This window comes from Astyanax mexicanus, chromosome 9 (assembly GCF_023375975.1).
Source record: "Astyanax mexicanus isolate ESR-SI-001 chromosome 9, AstMex3_surface, whole genome shotgun sequence".
NCBI classification, from domain to species: Eukaryota; Metazoa; Chordata; class Actinopteri; order Characiformes; family Acestrorhamphidae; genus Astyanax; species Astyanax mexicanus.
The window spans coordinates 10242854-10268271 of record NC_064416.1 but is presented as its reverse complement, the minus strand read 5'-3'; the positions used below and the strand labels follow the sequence as shown (position 1 = coordinate 10268271).

The 25418-nt window shown below is 35.5% G+C and overlaps 1 protein-coding gene across 2 annotated transcripts in view; it reads right to left on the bottom strand.

Moving 5' to 3' along the window:
- The window catches only part of luzp2 (leucine zipper protein 2), a 248338-nt gene that overhangs the window by 32130 nt on the left and 190790 nt on the right, over nucleotides 1-25418 (bottom strand). For both annotated transcript variants that reach the window (XM_049483255.1, XM_049483256.1), the window contains exons 7-9: nucleotides 23989-24051; nucleotides 3929-4003; nucleotides 3459-3626 (exon numbers count right to left, since the gene is read on the bottom strand). In XM_049483255.1, coding sequence (XP_049339212.1) covers nucleotides 3459-3626; nucleotides 3929-4003; nucleotides 23989-24051 — 306 coding nt within the window. The remainder of the gene's footprint in view (nucleotides 1-3458; nucleotides 3627-3928; nucleotides 4004-23988; nucleotides 24052-25418) is intronic.

The following is a 25418-nucleotide window of genomic DNA, read 5'->3' as shown; positions in this document are numbered from 1 at the left end:
CTCCCTCTCGTGTTCTATTGCTTAATTATACCACAAGACATTTAGCTGCTCAAAGATGTCATCATATGAATTTGTAAATCTTCATTGAATTCATCATGTTTTGATTCAAATTTTACGACCATTTTAAAACCTCTCTTTACTACATTAGTGGTGATTTTAAATGACCTAACTATGTTAAGCAACCTTACTGAAGCTCACTGATTACCTGTTCAACAGAAAAATAGCCAACTTACCCATTTTCTTGACTGCAGCACACTGTTTACATGCTGTTGTGTTCTATACCCGTGTGGAAATGAGACTAGGGGAATGTATATCAACCAGTTCAAGTAAGAACATATTGTATGAAGCTATGCTGACACCACCAATATTTGCCAATCTGTTACAAAACACACACACACACACTGTACAATCTTTTTAAATAAATTAAGTAACATAAGTACTAATTTAAGTACCAAGATTTGGGATTACTTAAGATGATTAAGTAACTAAAACTAACTACAGTAAAAATGACTGGATTGAATTGAATTGAATGAATGGATTATGGATTAAACCTCATAACTAACTTTTACGCTCTTACTCATCCCTCCTCTCCATGCTGAGATATACACTCAGATAATGTGTGTATTCATAATGTATTATAAATGCATTTATACAGTGCATTACAACACTACATTGTACAATGTTCTTATGCACAGATATTATAAGGCATTATAAGCCCTTTCTTTATAAACCCTTATACTTGTAGTTTATAATGTTTTATGAATGTCGCTTTAAGTACTTATATGTTATTATACAGGCTTATTACAGTCATTATAAGGTATTATACATGTCAAATAATGCACTATGAATGCATAAGGCATTCTGAAAACAAGAGTTATATGAAGTGCTACCTGACTTTTTTGTATAATTTGAGTTAGGGGGTGATTTATTTCAACTGTTATACCGGCTGCAGTTATATCTGAGCATTTCAATGAAATATGGTGTATAAATTGAGTAACTACAGCTTAATTAATAACTTTACTAAATTCAGCGTGTTATTTAAGCTGACTTAAGTTAAGTTATTGAAACTATTGAATCTTTTATGTTGAACAATTCATGTGCTGAAAGATGATTTCTATAGATTTTTTAGAATATAAAAACATGTTTTTTTTTCTTGCTTCATAAATGTACTGTTTTAATGAGAACAAATTGAGAAAACAATAATTCATGACCTCTTTAATGCAGAAAAGCAATTAAAAGCTTAAAAGAATCTCACGTTCTTTGTGGAGCAGTAATTATATCCCTATTCCCTCATTGCTTTGTAAACATGTAAACATTTTTCAGGAAAAGCCTCTTTCAGAAGTCAGTTATCATGTCATCTGTTCACACCGTGTGAACAGGGCTGAAGTGTTTGAGGGGCTGAACTGCAGCTGGACTGATGAACATCATCTGAAGGTTTGATTTGATGTGTTTTTTTATGTTTTCTGGTGTTTTTTTGCGGGAGCGACGGCTGGGTTACGGACAGGGCCATTGGAGCGCAGATGAAGGAGCTGCTGTGTGCTTTGGGTAACATCAAGCTTCTCAGCGGGACATTTATTACAAAGGCAGCGAGGCTTCAGACAGAATCGCAGAGGAAATCCTGCTGCCAGTCACTCGCTCTCACACTGGTACAGTAAACACCAGCGTGCAGCGCTGTTTTTATACTGGTCTTAATAACTGAACTGTGGACTGTAGACAGATCACCTGCCCCAGTTTTACACTGTCTGATATCTGCAGTGCCCTGAATCTGCGTCATCTTTTGAGCATCATCTTTTTTTGCATCATCTTTTGAGCATCATTTTTTAAGCATCATCTTTTGGGCAGCATCTTGAGGTTAGGCATAGAGTGATGATGTATACAGTTCCATTGACTGTCCATGAATTAAGTCTGTTTTACATAAAATTGGACATTCCTAAACAATACTTAACTATTCTGAGTTCGTGAGCACAGATGCATTCAAACTGAGATCTTTAAATTAAACCAACTTACAATAACTGAGATTAGTCTGTTGCCATTGCAAGCTTCTTTTCCTGGCTTCTGGCACAATGCAGCCCCTTTAATTATTTTAATAAACTTAAACAAGCAAGATAGACTGGTTGTGCAATAGTTACTTTTCGGTAGCCCACATTTTGAGTGACAAGTGTGGTTTGCCTGTTTAAGTTAAAAACACTTTACTTTACTCCATATAGTATAAAAAAAAAAAAAAAATGGTAACACTTTTCTTGGATGGTCCATTTGATGGCCTCTTTGATGCTCAACTGACATTCAACTAACATTCAACTACATGTCTATTAAATGCAAATGAACTAAAAGGTGAAAGTAAACGATTCTCTATTGAATATAACCCTACATTCAACTCTATCTTAATATTTAAGGATTGGGTTTAGGGTTAGATTTTAAGTTTAGGTTAAGGTTAGGGTAAGGGTTAGGTGTAGGGTTTGATTTTATGGTTGATTAAGGGTTAAGGTTAGGGTTTGGTGTAGGGTTAGATTCTTTTTTGAATCATGTACATTTAACATAGGGTTAAGTTAAATTTAATGGACATTTAATTCAGTGTTAGTTGAATGTCAGTTGAGCATCAACAAGGCCATAAAATGGACCATCCAAGTAAAGTGTTACCAAAAAAATGTGGTCCCACTTTATAATAAGTGTCCCAAAGTACTATGTAGTTACATGGTAACAATCCATGTAACTGCAGTGTAACTACTGATTTACTACACATTGTTACAGATTAACTACAGAGGTACAGGTTATGTAATTACACATGTGTATTAAGGTTAATTTTGACTTGTGTTAGTACACGTGTGTACCAGGGTGAGTGTACTTAAACAGGTAATAGATCAAGTGTACTTACACATGTGTAACAATATGTGTGTGATAAGTTGAGTATAAACTTATCCAACAGCTACTGTCTACTACACACACTATTACACATGTGTAAGTACACTTGCTCTATTACTTGTGTAAGAACACTCACCCTGGTACATGTGTACTGACACAAGTCCAATTTAACCTTAATACACATGTGTAATTACATAACCTGTACCTCTGTAGTTAATCTGTAACAATGTGTACTATATCAGTAGTTACACTGTAGTTACATGGATTGTTACCATGTAACTACACATTACACTTACTATAAAGTGGGACCAACATTTTGTTTATATAAAATAATTTTAAAAAACTTTGTTTAAGGCAATGAATTACCTCTATTAATTTGAGTAGACTTAACTTATTAGGGTTTGCAGTGTATGAGGTGTAAGCTGGATTTAAAACACATTGAATGAATTTTCTGAAATGGTCTTTTAGTTGAATATATGTATGAATTTCTGTCGAGACTAATGTAGAAAGAATGCAGTGTTGAGAGCGACGCACGGATAAATCAATCATTCTGCTTGTGTTTGGAGGTCATGTGGGTCTGGATGGTAATGTTAGCGTACCTTGGCGTGTGGTTGCTGGAAGGTGACTCTGGAGTTGTTGACCAGGGGCGAGTATCTCATCAGGTGGGTGGGCGTGGCCGGCAGTCTGTGTAAACTGACCGTCTGGCTGTGTAGGACAGATGAGAAGCAGATATGGACGGTGTCCTTCAGGGCCTTCAGCTGTGACTCCTAAATCGAATTAAAATGGAAAGAGCAGGTGAGAAACACGGGCAGTCGAACGGAACTAACAATCCTCCCTCTTTCCCAGCACTTTCTCAAACCCCACTTCACCTCCAGCTTGATTTTCTGCGGCTGTCCTTCTTTAAATAGTAAAAAAATCCCTGATCTATAAAGATAATAGAATTCCATCCTCTGAGTTGAGCACTGCAGTCAGGTGAAAGACAGCGGTGGGAGGCTATCCGAGGACAGACTGACCCTGAAGATAGACTACTTAGGTTAATGGAGTTGCGTCTTATCAGTTCTTTTCTCACCTTGTCCAGAGCTGCTTTCTCCAGCTCTTCTTTGGCGACTCTCAGCTTGTTCTCCAGATCCATTAGCTGCTGACCCTGAACAGAAGATCATATTATTAAAACCAAAATCATTTTACTGACGATTTTCCTCTATCATGTTTGGACTTGGTCAGTTTTTCAGTTTTATGTTAGAAGTGAAGAAACTCATAGATCCATAGCATAAAACTCCCTCATCACTCACTTATTCGCCCATGTTTAGCAGGACTCTATCCACACAGTATGTAATAGCATTTGGTGCTTCTCATTAATAATACTGTGTGTCCTTATTTTAGTAATTAGTATTGGAAGATGCATGCTTAACATTGTGTGATCCAGTCATGATAAATGCATTATTTTACCAAAGTTAGTTCCGACCCTGCAATGTGATTGGCTGAGAGGCGTTTTATGAGTTTATGAGTGACATTATCAGCCGGTAATGCACTGTAATCGAAGCTCTCTTTCTGTCTGTCTGTCTGTCTGTCCATCTATCTATCTATCTATCTATCTATTTTTTCACTCGCAGAGTTTTTATAATCAAATAGATCGTATTTTCTCTTCCTCTTTAACTCAAAATCTCTCAATAAATATTGATAATTGAACTGTGGTATAATCACAACAATACACTCGAGGTTCGTGCCTACGACTGCAGCACAGCAGTGACAATATTACAGGTTATAGCACTCCCTCTCATATATTATTGCTGTAATAAGTACAAATCCAAATCCATCTATCATTTTAAACTTTTCTTCCTCGTCAGTGTTACATCTGGCATTCACCCTGGGCAAATGTAATGAAGTAGCATTTGGTCCAAAACAAAATATAATACCATCAATATTAATATCACTTTACTGACTACTTTACTTGTCACACTGGGTTTGGCCATTCTTCATTTTTCTTTCTTTTTTCATTTTTTTTTTTTTTTTAGATGCGAAGCAACTCATACATTTGGTGTATAAATCCCTCTTTCCCTCACTCCCTTAATCACTTACACGCACTCACTCCCTCACCGCTCACCTCCAGTCTGACGTTAAGTAAAGTTTAAGGGTTAACTTTACCGAGCACTCTTGCTATATCTTTATAACCGAGGCTGTATCTCTGAAAACATTTTGTCCCTTGAGTTTTAGAGCTGTAAAATTGACTGTGGGGGGGAGGCAGCAGGTAGGCGTTCTCTGATGCAGTGCTGTTAGCCAATCAGAGGTGATATATTTGCATGTATAAATATTCATGAGCAAGAGCTGAAATCCTGTCTTTCTTCAGAGACCTCTAATTCAGTGATCTAAAGCAGAGCTAAACAGAAACAGCTGAGCACTTTTTTTTCCACAAAAAAAATGGCTCACATGGCATTCATTCATATTGGAGACCACAACTACACATTTTAAAATAAATTTAAAAACGATGGAATGAGACCTTTAAATACTGTTATATATATACACATTCCTTGGGCTCATACTGTGTATTTTCTTGCTTAGAACAGAAATGCTGAGCACAAGGCATTAAACCTAGATATGGCTTAATTTAGAGCAGAATCAATTTGGGTGCCAGGCACAGGTCACCAGCTAAATAAGAGAGTTTCGTATTTTTCTTCTCATTAGCATGCTCCTGAACACCGGCAGGTCTGACACAGATCCCCAAAGAAACTTTGGATGTTTAAATCAGCAACAAATTCAGATGGTCTGATTGTGTTTAGTTTATTGAACCACTCTGGGGCTGGATGAGCTGTGGAGGAGATACTGTATAATAAATATGCCTTTTGTATTAAATATACAAACACTGAGAGACAAAATAGGATCAATTGATTTTGAATTACTGCAAACACCTCAAATTTACCAGAGTCGCAATAAATACAGTCTCACCAGAATCTGTTTAAAGGGTCAAATGTAGGTTATATTTCTCTTTTTTAGAAAGTTTAATTAATTTTCTTCTTTATTTAGGTAGAGCCAATTAATCCACCTACTCACTGGAACTCCCTCATACCTTGCTCCTGATACTAGCTACTGATATTAATCAGTATTTAACACTAAAGACTGTGATTAACTGTGAATAATCACCCTTTTTGGAAAGCTGAATTCAATTTCACTACTAACCACAACCAGACCTGATTACTGCCAGACCTGTAGAATCAAGAAATCACTTAAATAGAATCTGTCTGACAACATGAAGCAGCAAAAAAATCTCAAAAAGCAACACACTATACCCCGATCTGAAGAATTTGAAGAGGCGATGAGAAAACTAAGTCATTGGTCATCTATCAGTCTGGAAAAGGTTACAAAATAATTTCTAAGGTTTTGGGACTTCAGTGAACCACAGTGAGAGCTATTATTCGCAAATATATAAAACATGGAGCACTGGTGAACCTTCCCAGGAGTGGCCAGCTGACCAAAATTATTCCAAAAGGGCATTAACAACTCATCCAGAAGGTCACAAAAGAACCAAGAACAACATTTAAAGAACTGCAGGTCTCACTCGCCTCAGTTAAGGCCACTGTTAATGATTCAATAATAAGATTATATTAAGTTAATATAATTAACTTAATAATTAACTTAATTATATTATATTAAGACATCTTTTGTAAAGACTACCTGACAAGCCTAGTGGTAAATGACTGAATGTGAATTTCTATAGTCCCTATAGTGCAAAGACTAAGTTAAAGGTGATCATCTACCAGATTTTTTTTGGTTGTACTTTAGCAGAAAAGCAGAATTTGTGTAGAATTTGTGTCCCAGACAGTCAGAAGAACAGAGCGATCACACAGCAACCTGATTCATGCCAGACTCCAGCAAAACCACTTTCAAGAAATCAATGCAATCAGCTCTTTTAAACTACTTGATTAAACTCAGCAATCAGGTGCGAGATGAGATTCCAGAGCGAAATCTTTAACATGTCTGAAATACTCAGAAATACACTCATCTTCAACAAAATAATTGTTGCCCCTAGAAGCAATCAATCAACAGGATTGAAACTTGGTGGGTAGTTGTGCCAGACTATCATGGAGTGGTTCAGCATGGCAGCAGGACATCTTTAGTGATGAGTGCAGATTTTGTCCTGGTGGAGATGACCAACAAATCCATATGTGGAGGCACAATGGTCAGAAACTATCTATCTGTCTATCCATCCATCCATCTATTCATCCATCCATCCATCCATCCATCCAGCCATTGTGAGTACACAGATAATCAATTTTGAATCACATATTGTTCCTGATAACCTTTATTCTCCTTTTAAATAATGTAGCATTGCAATCTGACACTTCCTTCTGAATGCAACTATTTTTTTTTTTTTACATCTTGTAGTTCTTTGACGACAATTGTAAAGCATTGCAGAACAAGTATATGTCCTTTTCTTAAGATTTGTTTCTAACTAATTTCTAACATAATTTAGCTAGGCCAATTGTCTCACTCATTCAGATGCTAGTTAGCTATTTGTCCCAGATCAATAGTGATGCCACAATACAAGCAGGGTGAAGACTAGCACATGCCTCCTCCGATACATGTGAAGCCGATCACTCCCTCTTTTCAAACTGTTGCTGAAGCAGCACTGCAGAGTAGCATCACAGTGCACTTGGAGGAAAGCGCAGCGACTCGGTTCTGATACATCAGCTCACAGATGCCTTGTGCTGATCAACATCACCTCAGGAGTGATGCCTATGGAAAGGACCACTATCTACCCACCCACAGAGAGAGCAAGGCCAATTGTGCTCTCTCTCAGGGCTCTGACAGCTGATGGCAAGATGCATGACTAGGATTCAAACCAGTGATCCCCCGATCATAGTGGCAGCGTTTTAAACCACTGGAACTCTCAGAGCTCTGGTATCATGTTCTTTAATAAAGCAGAAATGTAGAGTACTGCTCAGTGAACGGACACTCCTGTATAATTGAGCTAATCTTCATTAAAGCAAAAAATGTGCTTACGCATAATCAGCTTATTTCCAGGATTATTACAACAGTTGACCGCCCTGCGCTTTGCTGACCCTAACCCTGGAGGTCAGGGTGGAGCAGATCACAGAAACGCTGTGCACTCAGTAAGTCCATTATTATAATTATATGAAGGATGGCCTGTGTTGGTGGCTGATCCTGGGAGAGCAGGGTGCGCTGACATTTATACAAGATCTGTATTCTCACTGATATAAATGTGTGCTCTGCTGTGTCTGATTGGCTGAAAGAGGTCTGATTAAAAGCGCTTGGCTGGAGAACGACACCGTTAGGAACCTCTACGACTCTTTACATGTCATCTATACGTCTGGCATGTTGTGTTACACATGCACGTGCATTTCACACTACTTCTGTATGTCTAGCTCAATTAATATGAGTAAATAAATATAAGTCGCCCATATCAGTTAAAAGACACTGCACAAATTGCGTTGTAATGCTCATTGCTATCTTACACCCCACCAACAGTCTATTTTCACGTACTGAGTCTGCATGATTTAAATAGCAACGAGCTTAAAAAATATATATATATATCTATGCTGATGGGCATGGTGGTCTGGAACTGAGGTGTGTTTAAGTAAATTTCTGGTGTATTGCTATCTTGGCAATGAAAAACACAGGTGTGCCAGTACTGAAATTACAGAAGTTAGACATTTATTGCTATCTTTTCCCGTTGTTATGATAGCAAAGACACACGGACATGCCCTAAACCAAGCTGCATGATGCGCGCACGGTTGATGGCTTGCCTATTTTTAATCACTTATTGTTCCTGAAAACCTTTATCCTCTTTTTAAATAATGTAGCTTTGCAATCAGACACTTCCTTCTCAATGCAACTATTTTTACAACTTGTAGTTCTTTGACAAAAAGTGTAAAGCATTGCAGAACAAGTATAATGTCCTTTTTTTAAGATAATGTTCTATTTTTAATCAGGTAGCTGCAGCCATGAAATAGCAATCCACCAAAATAAGAGCACACCTGGCTCTTAAAGGGAATGCCATGAGACATGCTATTTGGTTTATTTCATGTTATGCCCAAAACACAACCATAATTAATAAAGAGAATTAGTACATACCGTTTTCTTATTTTGAGATGTACTAGCTGTACTTTTCCCATCATTACGATAGCAAAGACACTCTGACATGCCCTAAATCAAGCTGCACGATGTGCGCACGGTTGATGGCTTTCTTATTGTTCCCTAACCTGGTAACCTTTATTCTCCTTTTAAATAATGTAGCATTGCAATCTGACACTTTCTTCTGAGTGCTACTATTTGACAACAAGGGTAAAGCATTGCACAACAAGTACAATGTTCTTTTTTTTTCTCCCCAAATTAGCTAGACCACCTGTCTCGCCTATTCAGATGCTAGTTACCTTTTTTGTCCCAGATCACTAATGATGCCACAACACAAGGAATGTTAAGACTAGCACATGCCTCCTCCGATACATGTGAAGTCAGCCACCACCAGGGTGCACTGACCTTTATAAACCACCGGCTGAATATTACTGTACAGTCAGGCACTCCTCTGGGCGCCGAGGTGGCGATGCCGCACTTTCTCATTGATATAAATGTGTGCTCTGCTGCGTCTGATTGGCTGTAAGAGGTCTGATTAAAAGCTCTGGGCTGGAGAAGAGGCAGGCAGGGCTTTTCGCCAGGAGAGGTGAATTTTTTAAACCCTGTTCACACCTTCCTCTCCGGCCAGAGGAAAATCGATACCCGAGTCATAACAAATCAAGCAAATTCAAACATCAAAATCTTATTACACTGTCACTCCCAGCAGCCTCTGCTGCTAAACAACTTTCTCAAAACACACACACACGCATGAGCTCACACACACACTCCACAGTAGTAGTCAAAAGTTTGGACACACCTCTTATCGTTCAATGTGTTTTTTTTCTTTTCATGATTTTCTACATAGTAAATTTACATAATATTGAATATTTTGTTTATTGTTGAGTTAAATGTCTGGGTGCATCTATAGGAATGGAAGGGTTTTAATCAGTCAGTGGCGCACCTGTGTTTTCCACCACCAAGATAGCAACACGGCAGAAATTTACCTGAACACACCTCAGTTCCAGACCACCACGGCCATCACCGTAATTATCTTGATGGGGTGTAAGATATGTAATATATATATATATATATATATATATATATATATATATATATATATATATATATATATATATATATATATATATATATATTTAATATGTGCACAATATTTAACATATTTTACAGGCTGAAATAAGAATGACTGTTCTGTGAGACACACAGCACTGTAACAAAGATTAATTACTTTGGTTTGTTTTCAATCAATGCAATATTGCTATAATTACAGCTGAATATGGAACAGCGCTAATTACTCATTAGCTGTGCTAATTCACAGGAGCAATTATTGCTCAGAACATCACCAACCACCTGACCTTTAACAGGTTCCCATGGTTCCTCATACACAAACACCTCAACTCAACCCTCTACTGAATCTCAATGTTTCAGAATTGTAGCTTTATTAAATATCTCATCTTTACTTATTCTCTATTGAGTTTTCTATTCAACTTTATTGAACATCAACTAACCAAGTCTCAACTTTACAGAACGTTAACAATACAGATTCTAAACATTATAGAAACTCAATCTTACAGAATTTGAGCGCTTTAGACTCTCACCACTTGTGATCTGCAGCTCTACTAAATGCCAGTGTTACAAAAATGTAACTCTAAAAAATCTTAAATTTTCTATTTTAAATCTTAACTAAACTAAACGTAACTTTATAGATTCTCAGTGTCATATTGTAGCTTTTGAAAACTATCAACTCTACCCAATCTCATCTTTACTCATTCTCTATTGAGTTCTATTTTTTAACTCTATTGAATATGAACTAATCAAACCAAACTATCTCACCACTTCTGAGCTGCAACTCTATTGAATGTCAGTGTTACAAAAAATGTAATTCCATTCATCCTTATCTGTTTTGAATCTTAACTAAACCAAGTGTCAACTTCATAGAATCTCAACTCTACTGAATAGTAATGTAATAGAATTGTAGCCTTATTAAATATCAATTCTACTCAATCTCATCTTTACTCATTCTATAGTGAGTTATCTATGTAACTCTACTAAATTTCAACTAACCAATATCTCAACTTTGCAGAATCTCAATAATACAGAGTCTTAACATTATAGAAACTCAATCTTACAGAATCTTACAGTATCTCACAACTTCTGATCTGAAGCTCTACTGAATGTCAGTGTTACAAAAATGTCCAATCATCCTTATCATCCTTAAAAACTACAATGATCCTTATCCATTTTGAATCTCAACTAAACAGAATCTCAACTTTATAGAATCTCAACTCTACTGAATCTGAATGTTACAGAATTGTAGCTTTATAAAATATCCATTCTACTCAATCTCATCTTTACTCATTATCTAGTCAGTTCTCTATATACCTCTATTGAATTTCAACTAACCAAAATCTCAACTTCTTGTAGAATTGTAGCTTTATAAAATACTAACTGCACATAATCTCATCTTTACTCATTCTCTATTCAGTTATTTATTCAAATATTCATTCTGATCTCTTTTGAAGCTTAACTAAACTAAATGTGAAATTTAAAAAACTCAACTCTACTGAATAGTAATGATAGAATTGTAGCTTTTGTAAACTATCAACTCTACCTAATCTCATCTTTACTCATTCTCTATTGAGTTCTCTATTCAACTCTACTTAATCTCATCTTTACTCATTTTTATTGAAATCTTTACTCAACTCTACCCAAGCTCATATTTACTCCTTCTTTATTGAGTTCTCTATTCAACTCTACTGAACAACAACTAACCAAAATCTCAACTTTACAGAATCTCTACAATATATTATAGAAACTCAATGTAATAGAATCTTAGTGCTTCAGTATCTCATCATTTCTGATCTGTGATTCTACTAAATGTCAATGTTACAAAACTTTAACTTCAGTCAACATAACTAAACTAAATGTCAACTTTATATAAACTCTTTATGAAAAATCTAGCTTCATAAAATATCCATTCTACTCAATCTCTTTGTTCATTAAACTCAACTGAAAAAAAAAAATCCTAACTATACAGAATCTCAACTCTATATAATCCCAGTTTGATACTCAACAATCTCAACAATACAAAAACATTATATTTCAACTCTCAGTTCTACTCAATCATAATATTGAATATCTTGAATCTATTAAACTTAAACTTTACAGAAGGTTAAATCACTCAATTTCAGCTATTTAATCTTATCAGCTCTACAGAATCTAATAAAAGAAATACCCACTGATTTAAACATTTTTTCACAGCTGGTATTTGATATAATGGAATAAAAAAGTTGTTTTTGTAGTGGAGTTCATCAGTCAATTTCCTTTAAATCTGTTTAAATGTTTAAAATATTTTTTTTTCTCTTCAAAGACAAATATGTGTTTTATACTGTACTCTGATCTGAGATTGATCTGGTCACAGTTATATCAGATCTTCTGTGAGGAGGAAGATTAATACAGTAATAATTGCTCTTGATTTTAGGGGATTTGAGGATGGTGCTTGTGGATGGTTTGGTAAGCAGAGCACAAACTGCTTACTATTTGCTGAGCTGTTTCCCACAAGACCAATCTTCACAGTTAATTGTGCTCACACCACAATATATAAAGCAATTTACTTTTTTTCTGAGATAATTTTGCAGATCAATGCGTGCACTTAAACCAGCAGGTTCTTCTACAGTTTAGAGGAGATTAGTGTTGTTTTAATGAATATTTAATGTGACTATTACAGCGTGTTTGAGGGAGTGCTGGTGAATGTGTACAGAGTTTTTATGGCCTGTGATCATGAGGTTTGATCTGTCTAAGACATTACATGGCACCACTAGAGACAGTGGTGGCACAGTGGTTAGAGCCCCAGCTAATCAAAACCAAGGTTGTTGGTTTAATTCTTGGGTTTAAGCAATGGTTTATAAATTTACTCACTGGTGTGTTTCATCTGTGACCTGCACAAGTATGATGTATAACTGAGACTCAATTTTAGAAACTCAAACTGAATCTCAACTGTACTCAAAACACAACTTTACTGAACCATAACTCCTCTCTAAATCATAACACTACTAAATCACAACTGTACTGAATCTCAAATGTACTCAAAACACTACTGAATCCCAAATCTGAATTTCAACTCATAACTCTATTGAATCCATACTCTATTGAATCTCAACTCTACTAAATCACAACTGAATGAAATCTCAATTGTACTGGATCTCAACACTACGGAATCTCAACTGTACTCAAATCACAACCCTACTATTTCTCAGCTCTACTAAATTATAATTCTACTGAATCTCAACTCCACTGAATCATAATTCTACTAATTCTCAACTCCACTGAATCATAATTCTACTAATTCTCAACTCTACTGAATCATATCTCTACTGAATCAAAAATCTACTAAATCAAAATTGAACTCTACTGAATCTCAACTTTAATTAATCTTAACTGTACACAATTTCAGCACTAAAGAATCTCAGCTGTACTCAAATCACAACCCTACTTTTCCTCAGCTCTACTAAATTATAACTCTACTGAATCCCAGCTCTACTGAATCACAACTCTATTGAATCATAACTCTACTGAATCATAATTCTAATGAATCTTAACTATACTGAATCCCAACTCTACTGAATCATAACTCTACTGAATCATAATTCTACTGATTATTAACTCTACTGAATCATACCTCTACTGAATCCCAACTCTACTGAATCATAACTCTACTACTTGACAACTCTATTGAATCATAGAACTACTGAATCACAACTGTACTTAATCTCAACTCTACTAAATCACCACTGAATCTCAACTGACTGTACTAAATTTCAATACTATAGAATCTCAGCTGCACTCAAATCACAACCCTACTATTCCTCAGCTCTACTAAATTATAACTCTACCGAATCTCAACTCTACTTAATCATAACTCTACTGAATCCTAACTCTACTGAATCCCAACTCTATTGAATCATAACTCTACTGTATCATAACTCTACTGAATCACAACTGTATTAAATCTCAAGACTACTGAATCTCAACTGCACTTAAATCATAACTCTATTGAATCTCAACTCTACTGAATTTTAAATATACTGTTTCATAACCCACCATAACCTCAACCTAAACCCTAATCCTAGCCTTAATCTCACGCCAAAATTAAATCCTGACCATCATCCTGACCCTAGTCCTAACCGTAACTTCAACCTAAACCCTAATTCTAGCCCTCAGCATGCCCCCTTAATATTGTCCTTTTTAATTAAACACTGGTTTCACAACTCTACTAAATCACAACTCTACTGAATCATAACTCTACTGAATCACAACTCTACTGAATTTCAACTGTACTCAAAACACAACTCTACTAAATCACAACTTTACTAAATCTCAAGTGCACTCAAAACCCAACTCTACTGAATCCCAAATCTACTGAATCTCAACAATATTGAATCATAACTCTATTGAATCCATACTTAATTGAATCTCAACTCTACTAAATCCTAACTGAATCTCAACTGTACTGAATCTCAACACTACGAAATCTCAACTGCACTTAAATCACAACAGTACTATTTCTCAGCTCTACTAAATTATAACTCTACTGAATCTCAACTCTACTGAATCATAATTCTACTGATTCTTAACTTTATTGAATCATAACTCTACTACTTGACATCTCATCATAAAATCATAAAACCACTGAATCATAACTCTACTAAATCTCAAGACTACTGAATCTCAACTGTACTTAAATCATAACTCTATTGAATCTCAAATATACTGAATTTTAACTATACTGTTTCATAACCCACCATAACCTCAACTAAACCCTACTCATAGCCTTAATCTAATGCCAAAATTAAATTCTAACCATGATTCTGACCCTAATCTTAAAATTAACCTCAACCCAAACCCTAATCCTAACCTTAATCTCAACCCAAAATTAAATCCTGACCATCATCCTGACCCTAGTCCTAACTGTAACCCCAACCTAAACCCTAATTCTAACACTCAGCATGCCCCCTTAATATTGTTCTTTTTTAATTAAACCCTGGTTACAGGCTGGTGTCAGCAGCATGTGTATTACAGCTGGTTTGGGGAACTTTGGACAATTTGATTAAAATGAAAAACAGTAGAATTTAAAAGAATCTTTCAGTAAAAGTCTCTGCATGTTCAACTGAATGTTGTGATGGTGCTCAATCATCGATATATTAAGGATTTTTTGTTTAAAATAAAAAAGGACTGCTTAAAATAAACTGTCACTGTAGTGTAGAAGAAACCCTGTGTTCAACCTGAGCCAAAACATATCAACTTCTGCAGAAAACAAGAGACTGATGCTGTATTAAATCTGAATCAGAGCCCTACACAACAATAACCCTGCCATGTTCTCCAATAAACAACAGAAATCTCAGACTCTGCAATATGTACACACAGATATCTGCTCTGAGCTCGGAGCTGAAGTGGAGATGAAAGTTTGACGAGTGTTCTGCGAATTCTCTCTCTACTCTTAACCCTGAGAGCAGCTACGCTCGGCTATTCTCAGCTCCAGATTAGTCTTCTGCTGCCTCTGAGGACACTCTCAAACAATGCCTCTTCAGAACCGTCACAAACCCTTCCTAAAAATGGCAACCCAAGCCATAAACTCTCAGCAGAACTTCTTTAATCATGAATATAAAAGGAAGAAGGGTAATCGTCCTACATCAATTTCAAACAGAGCGGTGGGAATAGAGCCGCAGCCCCTCCGATAAAAATACATTAGACCATAGAGAGCTGGAATTGGATATTGCTTTTCAAAAGTCTATTATTCCCAGCATAAAAAGGGGATGCTCTCCTGGCAGAGCTGTATAGGATCTTGTGGAAAGATGTTTCTCTACACCAAACTTGTTTCCACCCCAAAAATCGAGTTATACGGCAAGTCTAGGGGGTCCGTGCTTTTGCATCATATCAATCTCGGTTATTAAAGCACCAGTCTTCAAATATTTTTAGTAGGGGTCTCAATCGACAAAAAAATGTTGTTCGTTGTTTTAAGATGCAAGTTCTCATAGTGGATATTTAAATGTAAATAAAATAATAAATGTAAGAAATGTAAAATGCAATTATATATACAGCTCTGGAGAAAAATAAGAAGCCACTTAAAAATGCTGAGTTTCTTTGATTTTACCAAATTTAAAAACCTCTGGAATATAATCAAGAGGAAGATGGATGATCACAAGCCATCAAACCAAACTGAACTGCTTGAATTTTTGCACCAGGAGTGCAGGCATAAAAGTATCCAAAAGCAGCGTGTAAGACTGGTGGAGGAGAACATGATGCCAAGATGCATGAAAACTGTGATTAAAAACCACCAGGATTATTCCACCAAATATTGATTTATAAACTCTTAAAACTTTATGAATATGAACTTGTTTTTTTTTTTTTTTTTTTTTTTTTTTTTTTTGCATTATTTGAGGTCTGAAAGCTCTGACTTTTATATTTCAGCTAAATAAATAAATGCTCTAAATGACACTATTTAATGGGGGGAAAATGTTGTCTGTAGTTTATTGAATAAAAAAAACAATCTTCATTTTACTCAAATTTGTGTAATTTTTAGTTTTGGAACATTTCCATAATGTTATTATTATATGTCTAGCTGGGAACTTTATGTGAGAAATGGTCTAATAATACTGTAAGGCATTATATATATATATATATATATATATATATATATATATATATATATTTATTTATTTATTTATTTATTTTTTATTTTTTTTTTTTTTTGATTGACAAAACTACAATTTATTTACATGAACCTTATTAAAAAGTACTCTTCCAAATTATGTTCTGTGCAGTTACACATTTTACAATAAAAGAGTTTCTTTTGGGATTTTTGGAAATTTGGGGAAATGGGTGTCTGGATAGTCAGATTGTTGTTTTTTCCCCTATGTGTGTTTTTGCACAAAAGTCTTTTTTTATATAAAACTGATGAATAACTGTGTTTGTGAATTTCAGAAGGACTTTTGTGAAAGACATTTTGTGTGGAATTTAGCTGACAGCTACTTATTGACTGATTGTGTGACATTCAATACTTGGAAGTTTTCATTGGTTGTTTTGTAATCTACTATGCCTTAAAAACTGGGATAAAAAACTGGGATTTTTTAGGCCTGAGTGCCTAAAAAATGTTGACTTTCTAATAAATTGGATATTCTCCATTCAACAAGTGCTGCTGTTTTTTTTTTTTTTTTTTTTTTTTTATTTTTATCACTGAATTTGTTGCCAGGCACTTCTTGTTCTGCAGTGAAGTCAAATCCATCCACTTATTTACACATTCTCACCAGAGAGAGAGATCTCTAAATCCCCAAATCCCCCAAAATGTACAAACTGTGCCTTTAAAAATGATGTTGTTTGTAGTGTTTTAGTCTTGAGGATAAGAGTACAGGAGATGAAATGATGAAATGATATGCTTAAAGATGATGCCAAAGGGCAATGAGGGGGAAAAGGGAAATATCAACTGACATTTTGCCTCCTAGCGCCGCAAATAAGAAAGGAAAGGTCAACCTATGTGGCAGAAAATGCCAGTGATCTTTACATGAGTCTTCACACAGAACCGCCCATACAACCTCCAATCAAAAGGTCAGACCCTTCAGCTCCGACCCGCTCATTACACTACATTACACACTTCCCTCTCAGACGCTGTTGTTGTTGATGGTGGTGGTGATTTTGTTGTTATGTCTAACAAATAAATTTAGTGTGATAATGAAAAAATGAAAAATGCCATGTATTCTGCAGGCAGTTTATAATTCAGAGTTATTCATACTGTGTAAAACAAGAGCCTTATGTCAACCATATCCAGAGGTGGTGTCAAATTCTCTGTGCTCAGAGTCTAAAGAGGGCTCACATTTCTGCTTAAAATTGATGCCAACTAGAAAATATCTTGTATTTCATGCCTGCTTTAACACAGATCACTGAAAATTTGCACAGTGTTTTCAATAGGAAGTGCAGTGCAGATGTGAGCAGTGAACACTGCACATTACTGCATGTGTAAACAGCATGGAGCAGCAGAGTGAGCATTTGTTCATAGCAGTATATTATCTGGCCAATATATCAGATTAACGTGCACCTAATTAGCAGTTTAGAAAAGTGTAGTTTTAAAAAGTATATACGCCTATATTCAATGTGTATTGTCATTGTATTAACTAGAAAATGCATTTTTAGTATCTTTACCTAATTAAACATACTTTTAATGATCTTAAGCATACTCCCTTTTCACAAAGGATGACAGCATCCCAGCTATTACTAATGTTAAACCAATTATTTTAATGCTATGAAGATAAAAAAATAATAATAATAATGAAATGTATATAATTTTTTTTTCTCTTTACAATCTGCCAGGCCAATTGTCTCACTTATTCAGCTGCTAAGCAGCTATATATCCCTGGTGATCACTGGTGATGCCACAACACAAGGACAGGGAAGACTAGCACATGCCTCCTCCGATACATGTGAAGTCAGCCACCGCCTCTTTTTGAACTGCTGCTGATGCAGCATTGCTGAGTGGCATCACAGCGCACGTGAAGGAAAGCGCAGCGACTCGGTTCCTATACTTCAGCTCACAGACGCAGATCAACCTTGTGCTGATCGACATCACCCTGTGAAGTGATGAGGGTAAACAGCGCCATCTACCTCCACCCAGAGAGAGCAAGGCCGGTTGTGCTCTCTCAGGGCTCGGGCAGCTGATGGCAAACTGCATGACCGGGATTCGAATCTAAAGATCATAGCGGCAGCTCTTTAGACCTGAATTTTGTTTGTGAGGACATTACAGACAGAAAAGTTTTGGTAACATTTTTTTTTAAATCAGATATCTATAAAGCATTGTATAAATTGTATAAATGCATTCATAAAGCTTTATAAAAATTCACAAAGCCTTGTAACTCTTCACATAAGCCTGTCTAACTAAAAATAAATGTTTATAATCTCAAACAAAAACCCTATAACACCACAGTATAAAGCTTTATATCACAAAGCGATATGATGCATTATAATATGTTTGTAGTTGCTGTTCTTAACATTATTGGTCAGACCTGTTTCATAAAGCTTAATAGATGTTGAATTCGTTCACATAATGCTTTATCAAGGTCCAGAGCGATGCTTTCCCTCTAACTGCTATATGTTGTAATGAAAATTCTTCTGTAAATGCACATAACATCTAATGAACACTTATAAGTGCTTCTCACAGAATTTAGGTAAAATGATGAGTTGTTCCACATTATCAAACGCATATAACAAATTATAAAGCTTCATAAATATTCCTATACAGCACGATAATGAGTAATATCTACTTTAAACTTGCATCGTTTTTATATACATACATACTTTCTACAACAGTATGCATTGTTAATAAATGCTACCTTGTTCAAGCTTTATAATTTGTCATATGCATTTGGTAATGTGGAATAACTCATGACTTCAAATAAAGTCTGTGAATAGCGCTTATAAGTGTTAATTAGATGTTATGTGCATTTACAGAAGAATTTTCATTCTAACATATCACAGTTAGAGGGAAGGCATCGCTGTGGATCTTGATAAAGCATTATGTGAATGAACTCAACATCTATACATCTGTTAAGCTTTATGAAACAGGTCTGACCAATACTGTTAAGAACAGCAACTACACACATATTATAATGCATTATATCGATTTGTGACGTAAAGCTTTATACTGTGGTGTTATAATGTTTTATGTTTTAGATTATAAACATTTATGTATAGTTAGGAAGGCTTATGTAAAGTGTTTTAAAGCATTATGAATAGTTTATGAAGCTTTATGAATGCATTTATAATGCATTATAGATACCAGATTCATAGAAAGTGTTACCAAAGTTTTATATAAATACAGAATTCACAGGAATTGTTACTGAAGACTTTGACTCAATAGAGAACACATGAACTAAAGGAAATTTTAAAGTTGTAATAATACTGAACAAGAGTTACACAGGCTATTAATAAGAGGTTAACACGAACACGAGGGGCAAACTGTGTGCGCTGTGCTCATCTTCTAAGCAGCAGACACCATTCAAAGACACCTGGACATGAAAGCTGCTGAATAAAGAGCTGCTCTGGAGAGGGAAGCTCTGAAAACAGTAAAGCCTGAGTGAGAGTCCTATAGCAATAACAGCCTCCCTGACTTCAATAGAGCGTCTCCAGAGCCCCTCTGTTTAGTTTCCTTAACAGGAGAGAGGGGGGTCTCCCGGGAAGGCCAGTTTAAACTGCATGAAACAAAATCCATCCGAAGCCTTGTATGTGGTAAACAGTGAGACGTGCAGTGGCCCTCATTAAAGTGGACCCCCCCTCTACCCCTCCACAAGCCCCAACACCCCCCACCATCACCATCCCCATACAGCAGCCCGCTGGCACTCTACGAGACTCAATTAACCATTTAACTTCTGCTCGGCCGAGTGGTCCCGCACATAAGTGTTTTTAATGGTATAGTGTTTTCAACGTGTAAGGGAGGCGACAACAGGCCTATGCCTTGTCCTCCTAATGCGTATTCCGTCTATCTGGTACTTTTAGATGAGACTTAGGTGAGACACTAATTTAAACCAATCTGACTCCATTTATAATTACCAACTAGGTAAATTACCAGTTAACTATTATCAGTAACAAACTTACTTGAGAAGTAGAATCAGTCTAATAAAACCAGGTCTGGTTAAATAGTTCAGTGATAGGAGATATGGGCATAAAAGCTAGACAACAATACTACATAACACGTGAGAACAGCCTGATACCTGGGTTGAGATGTTCAGCGGTCCAGAACTTAGTCTATACTAGCGGTTACAGAACATAACACTCAATCTTATCTGTTTCCCTCAGAGGTTTAAAATATGGCATAGCCAACAAAACTACATAACATGTGAAAACAGCCCGGTACCTAGGTTGAGATGTTCAGCGGTTCAACTTAATCTAAATGAATAATTACAGAACATAACACTCAAACTTCTTGTTCCCCTCAGCGGTTAAGAGCTTGGTATAGCACCCAGTGAAACTCACTATATAACTATGAAAGTCTAGAAACTTAAAGAATCTCAGACTACAGACCTCTTTGGCTCCTAGGCCTACTAGGAAAAAGACTCAACAAAGTAATTACTACAGATTAACAGTTAATGGTTTATTGTGACCTTAATTGACATGTGTAACAATAAAACAATATTCCTAAAGTAATCTAAAGACAGATCTAAAGATAATAGTTAAGAATAGTGCACAGTACATTTGAAATACAATGTTGTATGGTATATTTGAAGTGGTGGTTACATGCAGAGCATGGGAGGTCTCTTGGTTACAGACAAACTCAGAGAGTAGGTCTTTGTGCTTTCCTTAAATATCCAACCAGAACAATACACATATTCACATGGGAATTAGAATTTGGCACTATTTACCGACTATCACCACCATTTGTTCATCATGGCCTTTGATCATCACGGGGCAATCCTAAACCCATCAGGAGCAGGAAGGGGAGTGTCTCTTCAGAATGGAGACATTTCTCCCAAAGTTCAGAGATGTTCTATTAAGGTTATCTTTAACATTTCTTCACTAAGACCATTGTACTTCTCACACTGAGACCATTAAAATAATACCAAACATGAAGACATTCACATTTCATATTAACAAGATACATTCCAGATCCACTATTTAAAAAGTTCTTCAACTCAGTAGACATCCTCAAGCAAGATGGTCAGTTGCCCTTTGGCCCCATCTTCAAGCAAGAGGTGTCAACTGCCCTTTTGGCCAGGCTTCATGATTTGATTTGATTACTTTCAACACAATGCCCGAGGTGAGGAGCGGAGGTGTGCAAAGACAATTAGGGTACCCCATGGAATAGCCTTACAAACAAAATTAATCTGGAAACATTGCATTATTTCCTTTAAAGCTATTTAATCACTATACCAAGTTTCCAATTCCAGTTTCCTCCAAAAAATTCAAATATTTTTTTCACATTTTACAGAGCCTGGTGATTGAAGTAGTTTTTTTTGTTGTTTTTTAAAGCAGTTCAAACACAGCATTGCCTCTCTCTTATTACAAAGTTCAGAAGGTAAAAAGGAAAGATAAGAAGGAAAAATCACAAGTATGGTGCAAAACAAATTAAATCTCATAACTAATCCTCACTAATACAAATATATAGTTTAATTTGCCAAACATTCGTAATTGTGTCTACATTAAACAAAAAAAAAATATCTTTAAACGATTCAATAAAGTATTAAAGTAACATTTAGGAAGAAAAAAAAAACGTGATTAATCACCGAATACTGCTGTGATTATTCTGAGTATTATTAGTATTACTTTAAATTGATTGACATCACAAATATGAATATAATTCCATTAAGCCAATTGTAAATTCATTATTTATTTACATTTAAATACACACAAATCATGCTTTAGCCTTAAAAAGAAAAAAGGTGATTCATCGTGATTAATCACAAAATTACACACAGAATACTTTTGAGATAACAGTAATATAAAGTCTGTTTCAAATCATATATTTTTTTGGTTACATTAAAATATTATCTATTATCTATATCTATTATCTATTTAACTCTTATGTTTTAACACTTAAAAAAAAAAAAAAATGTGATTAGTCCCAGAATAAGCCAATTGTCACGTCCTGATCCTGTTTCTTGTCTGTTCTCATGTCTCTGTGTAATTTCCCCACGTGACCCGTGCTCCTCTGTGTTTCTTCCCCAGTCATTTTCCATAACGTGTGTCCCATTTGTAGCTCCGCCCTTTGCCCAGGTGTTCGTGTTTAGTGTGTGTTTCCTGTTTGTATTTATAGTCCCCCTTTGTCACATTGTCCTCGTCGGTCTTTGCACCTTGCTCTGTTGTTTTGTTGTACCTTGTTTTCTCTAGTTTATATCCGCGTTCCCTAGTTCTTTGCTCTGTGTTTTTCTTAGTTTATTCCTTGTTTATACTCCTGCTCTGTTTAGTTTTGTATTATTTCTGTTCCTCGTTTGTTTCTTCGTTTATTACTCCCTTTTTGTTTATGTTAGTTTTATCTCTCATTTGTTCCTTGTTTATTTGTTATAATACATTTTTCATTACCTGCACATACATCTGCCTCCACGTCTTCCTGCCTGCATGCACCCTTCCTGACACCAATTGTGAATTTATTATTTATTTACATTTAAATATACACAATTAAATGATTTAGCCTTAAGAAGAAAATGGTGATTAATCGTGATTAATCACAGAAATATTTTGTAATAGCACTAATATATAAGCACTAATATAAGTCCATTTGTGAACCATGTATATTATTTTAACTATGTTGAAATATTGTCTATTGAAGGCTTAAGCCTTAACATTAAACAAGAAAAATGGCGAGATTAATCAGAATACTGCTGTGATGCTTTAGTCTCAAAAAAAGGTGATTCATCTTTTTAAAGTCTAATCGTCTAAAAATTTAATCGTGATTAATCACAAAATACTTTTGAAATAGCCCAAATAAAAATTACATTTGCAAATTATATATTATTTTTTAGGTGTATTTTTTACACTTTAAACTCTTGGGTCTTTGAAAAGAAAAACTTGTTGTTTACAAAAAAAAAAAATATATATATATTGAGAAGGAAGTTAAAGGGTTTTTTTTCAGCCTATAATTCCATTATCAACTTCTCAACTAATCTTATCTTATCTTAGTCTCTTTCTGCTTTATTATAAAAAAAGATCTTTTCTATTTTTTTAATACTTTTTAAATACTGTCTGTGTTTTGTGTTTTCATATATCTATAACATATGATAAATCCTTTTTATAATCTGACAGTATTAATGTTCTCCTGCAAGCGTGTTGAGCTGCAGTAGTGTTGCGTTAGACAGAGCTTTAAATGATGTGTAAGTTCCAGCTGGTGGGTGGGAATGGAAAAGGACTAAATCATGGAAGTGAATGTATTATCATACTGTCTAACACAGACAGAAATACAGAATACACATACACAGTGTTCAGGGTAAAATCCACAGCTCAGGTGAAATGACCTTTTCAAGGCCCTGTTTGGGTACAATTATGATGCAGCAATCGTTGTTTGGCACTTACCTTGAAAATTAAATCCTTTTTTCCGTACCTCAGCTCTTTCAGTTGGGCCTGGATTTTTTTGGACTGCAGAATGAAGATAAGGAGAAATGGGAGTTAGCTTATTCAAACAGTAAAATTGGTTTTAGATCATGTAGCACGGATTTCTCATCTGTGGAGAAGAGCTCCTTTGTGAGCACTTGCTGGGCAAAGCTCCAACTCAAAGGAGAGACCTTCACAGAGCAGGCGAGTATAAAAATTCCCCTTCAGTGAACCGCGCGACCCACTCAATGAGGAAAACACACTCGCGCACCAGCTCAACGCTACACACACTCGCATAAACATGCATGAATTGTGGCTGTTCCTGTATATACACACGCACACCGCCGTGCACACTAATTCCTTTAGCCTATATATAAATAGTGCTTCTACACTCGGTGGCTCTGTTTTTTTTTTTTTTTTTTTTAATTCTCCAGTCACCTTTAACAATTTAATAGAAAGTCTGTTAATACACACACTGTGGGTCTACTTTAATCACAACAGATTGTATGCACTGAATGATTCCTGATTTGGAAATATGTTTTATATCTTTTACTGTTGATAATTATTGATAGAATATTAAATAAGAGCAATTGGTACTTTTGGCAGTGTGGGCAGTGCCAAGTCCTGCTGGAAAATGAAATCCATAAAACATCTCTATAAAAGTTGTCACCAGAGGCCATCACTGATCATCAGTAAAATGTGCATTTCATTTGTAAATCAAGGGAGCAGAGTCTGGAGGAAGAGAGGTGAGACACACAGTCCAAACTGCTCGAGGTCTAGTGTGAAGTTTCCACCAATCAGTGATGGTTTGGAGAGACATGTCTGTCATCTGCTGGTGTTGATCCACTGTGTTTTATTATCAAGTCTAAAGTCAGTGCAGTTTTGTTTTCCCACAAAATCTTACAGCTCTTCATGCTTCCCTCTGCTACTGACAACTTTTATGGAGATGCGGGTTTCATTTTCCAGCAGGACTTGGCACACTGTCCACACTGCCAAAAGTACCAATTGGACTTAGGATAAAATATTCTAAATTTCTGAAGCAATGACTTTTGGGTTATCATTGGCTGTAAGCCATAATAATCAACAATAATAGAAATGGACGATTAAAATAGATCACTCTGTGTATAATACATATATATAACATATGAGTTTCACATTTTAAACTGAATTACTGAAATAAAGGTACTTTTTAAAGATATTCTAATTTTTTGGCATACATACATAGTGATATTGGAATCATATCAGATGGAACCTATAACAGATTACTGCTTCAAGAAAAACAGACCCATTCTCTTGAGCCAAAGAAATTACTAGAGACAGCTCATCTTAACCCATTATCACAACTGAGAATCGACTTGTTAAAATGAACACTACTGTATAATGTTTTATGATAATGATAAAAAAATTTATTA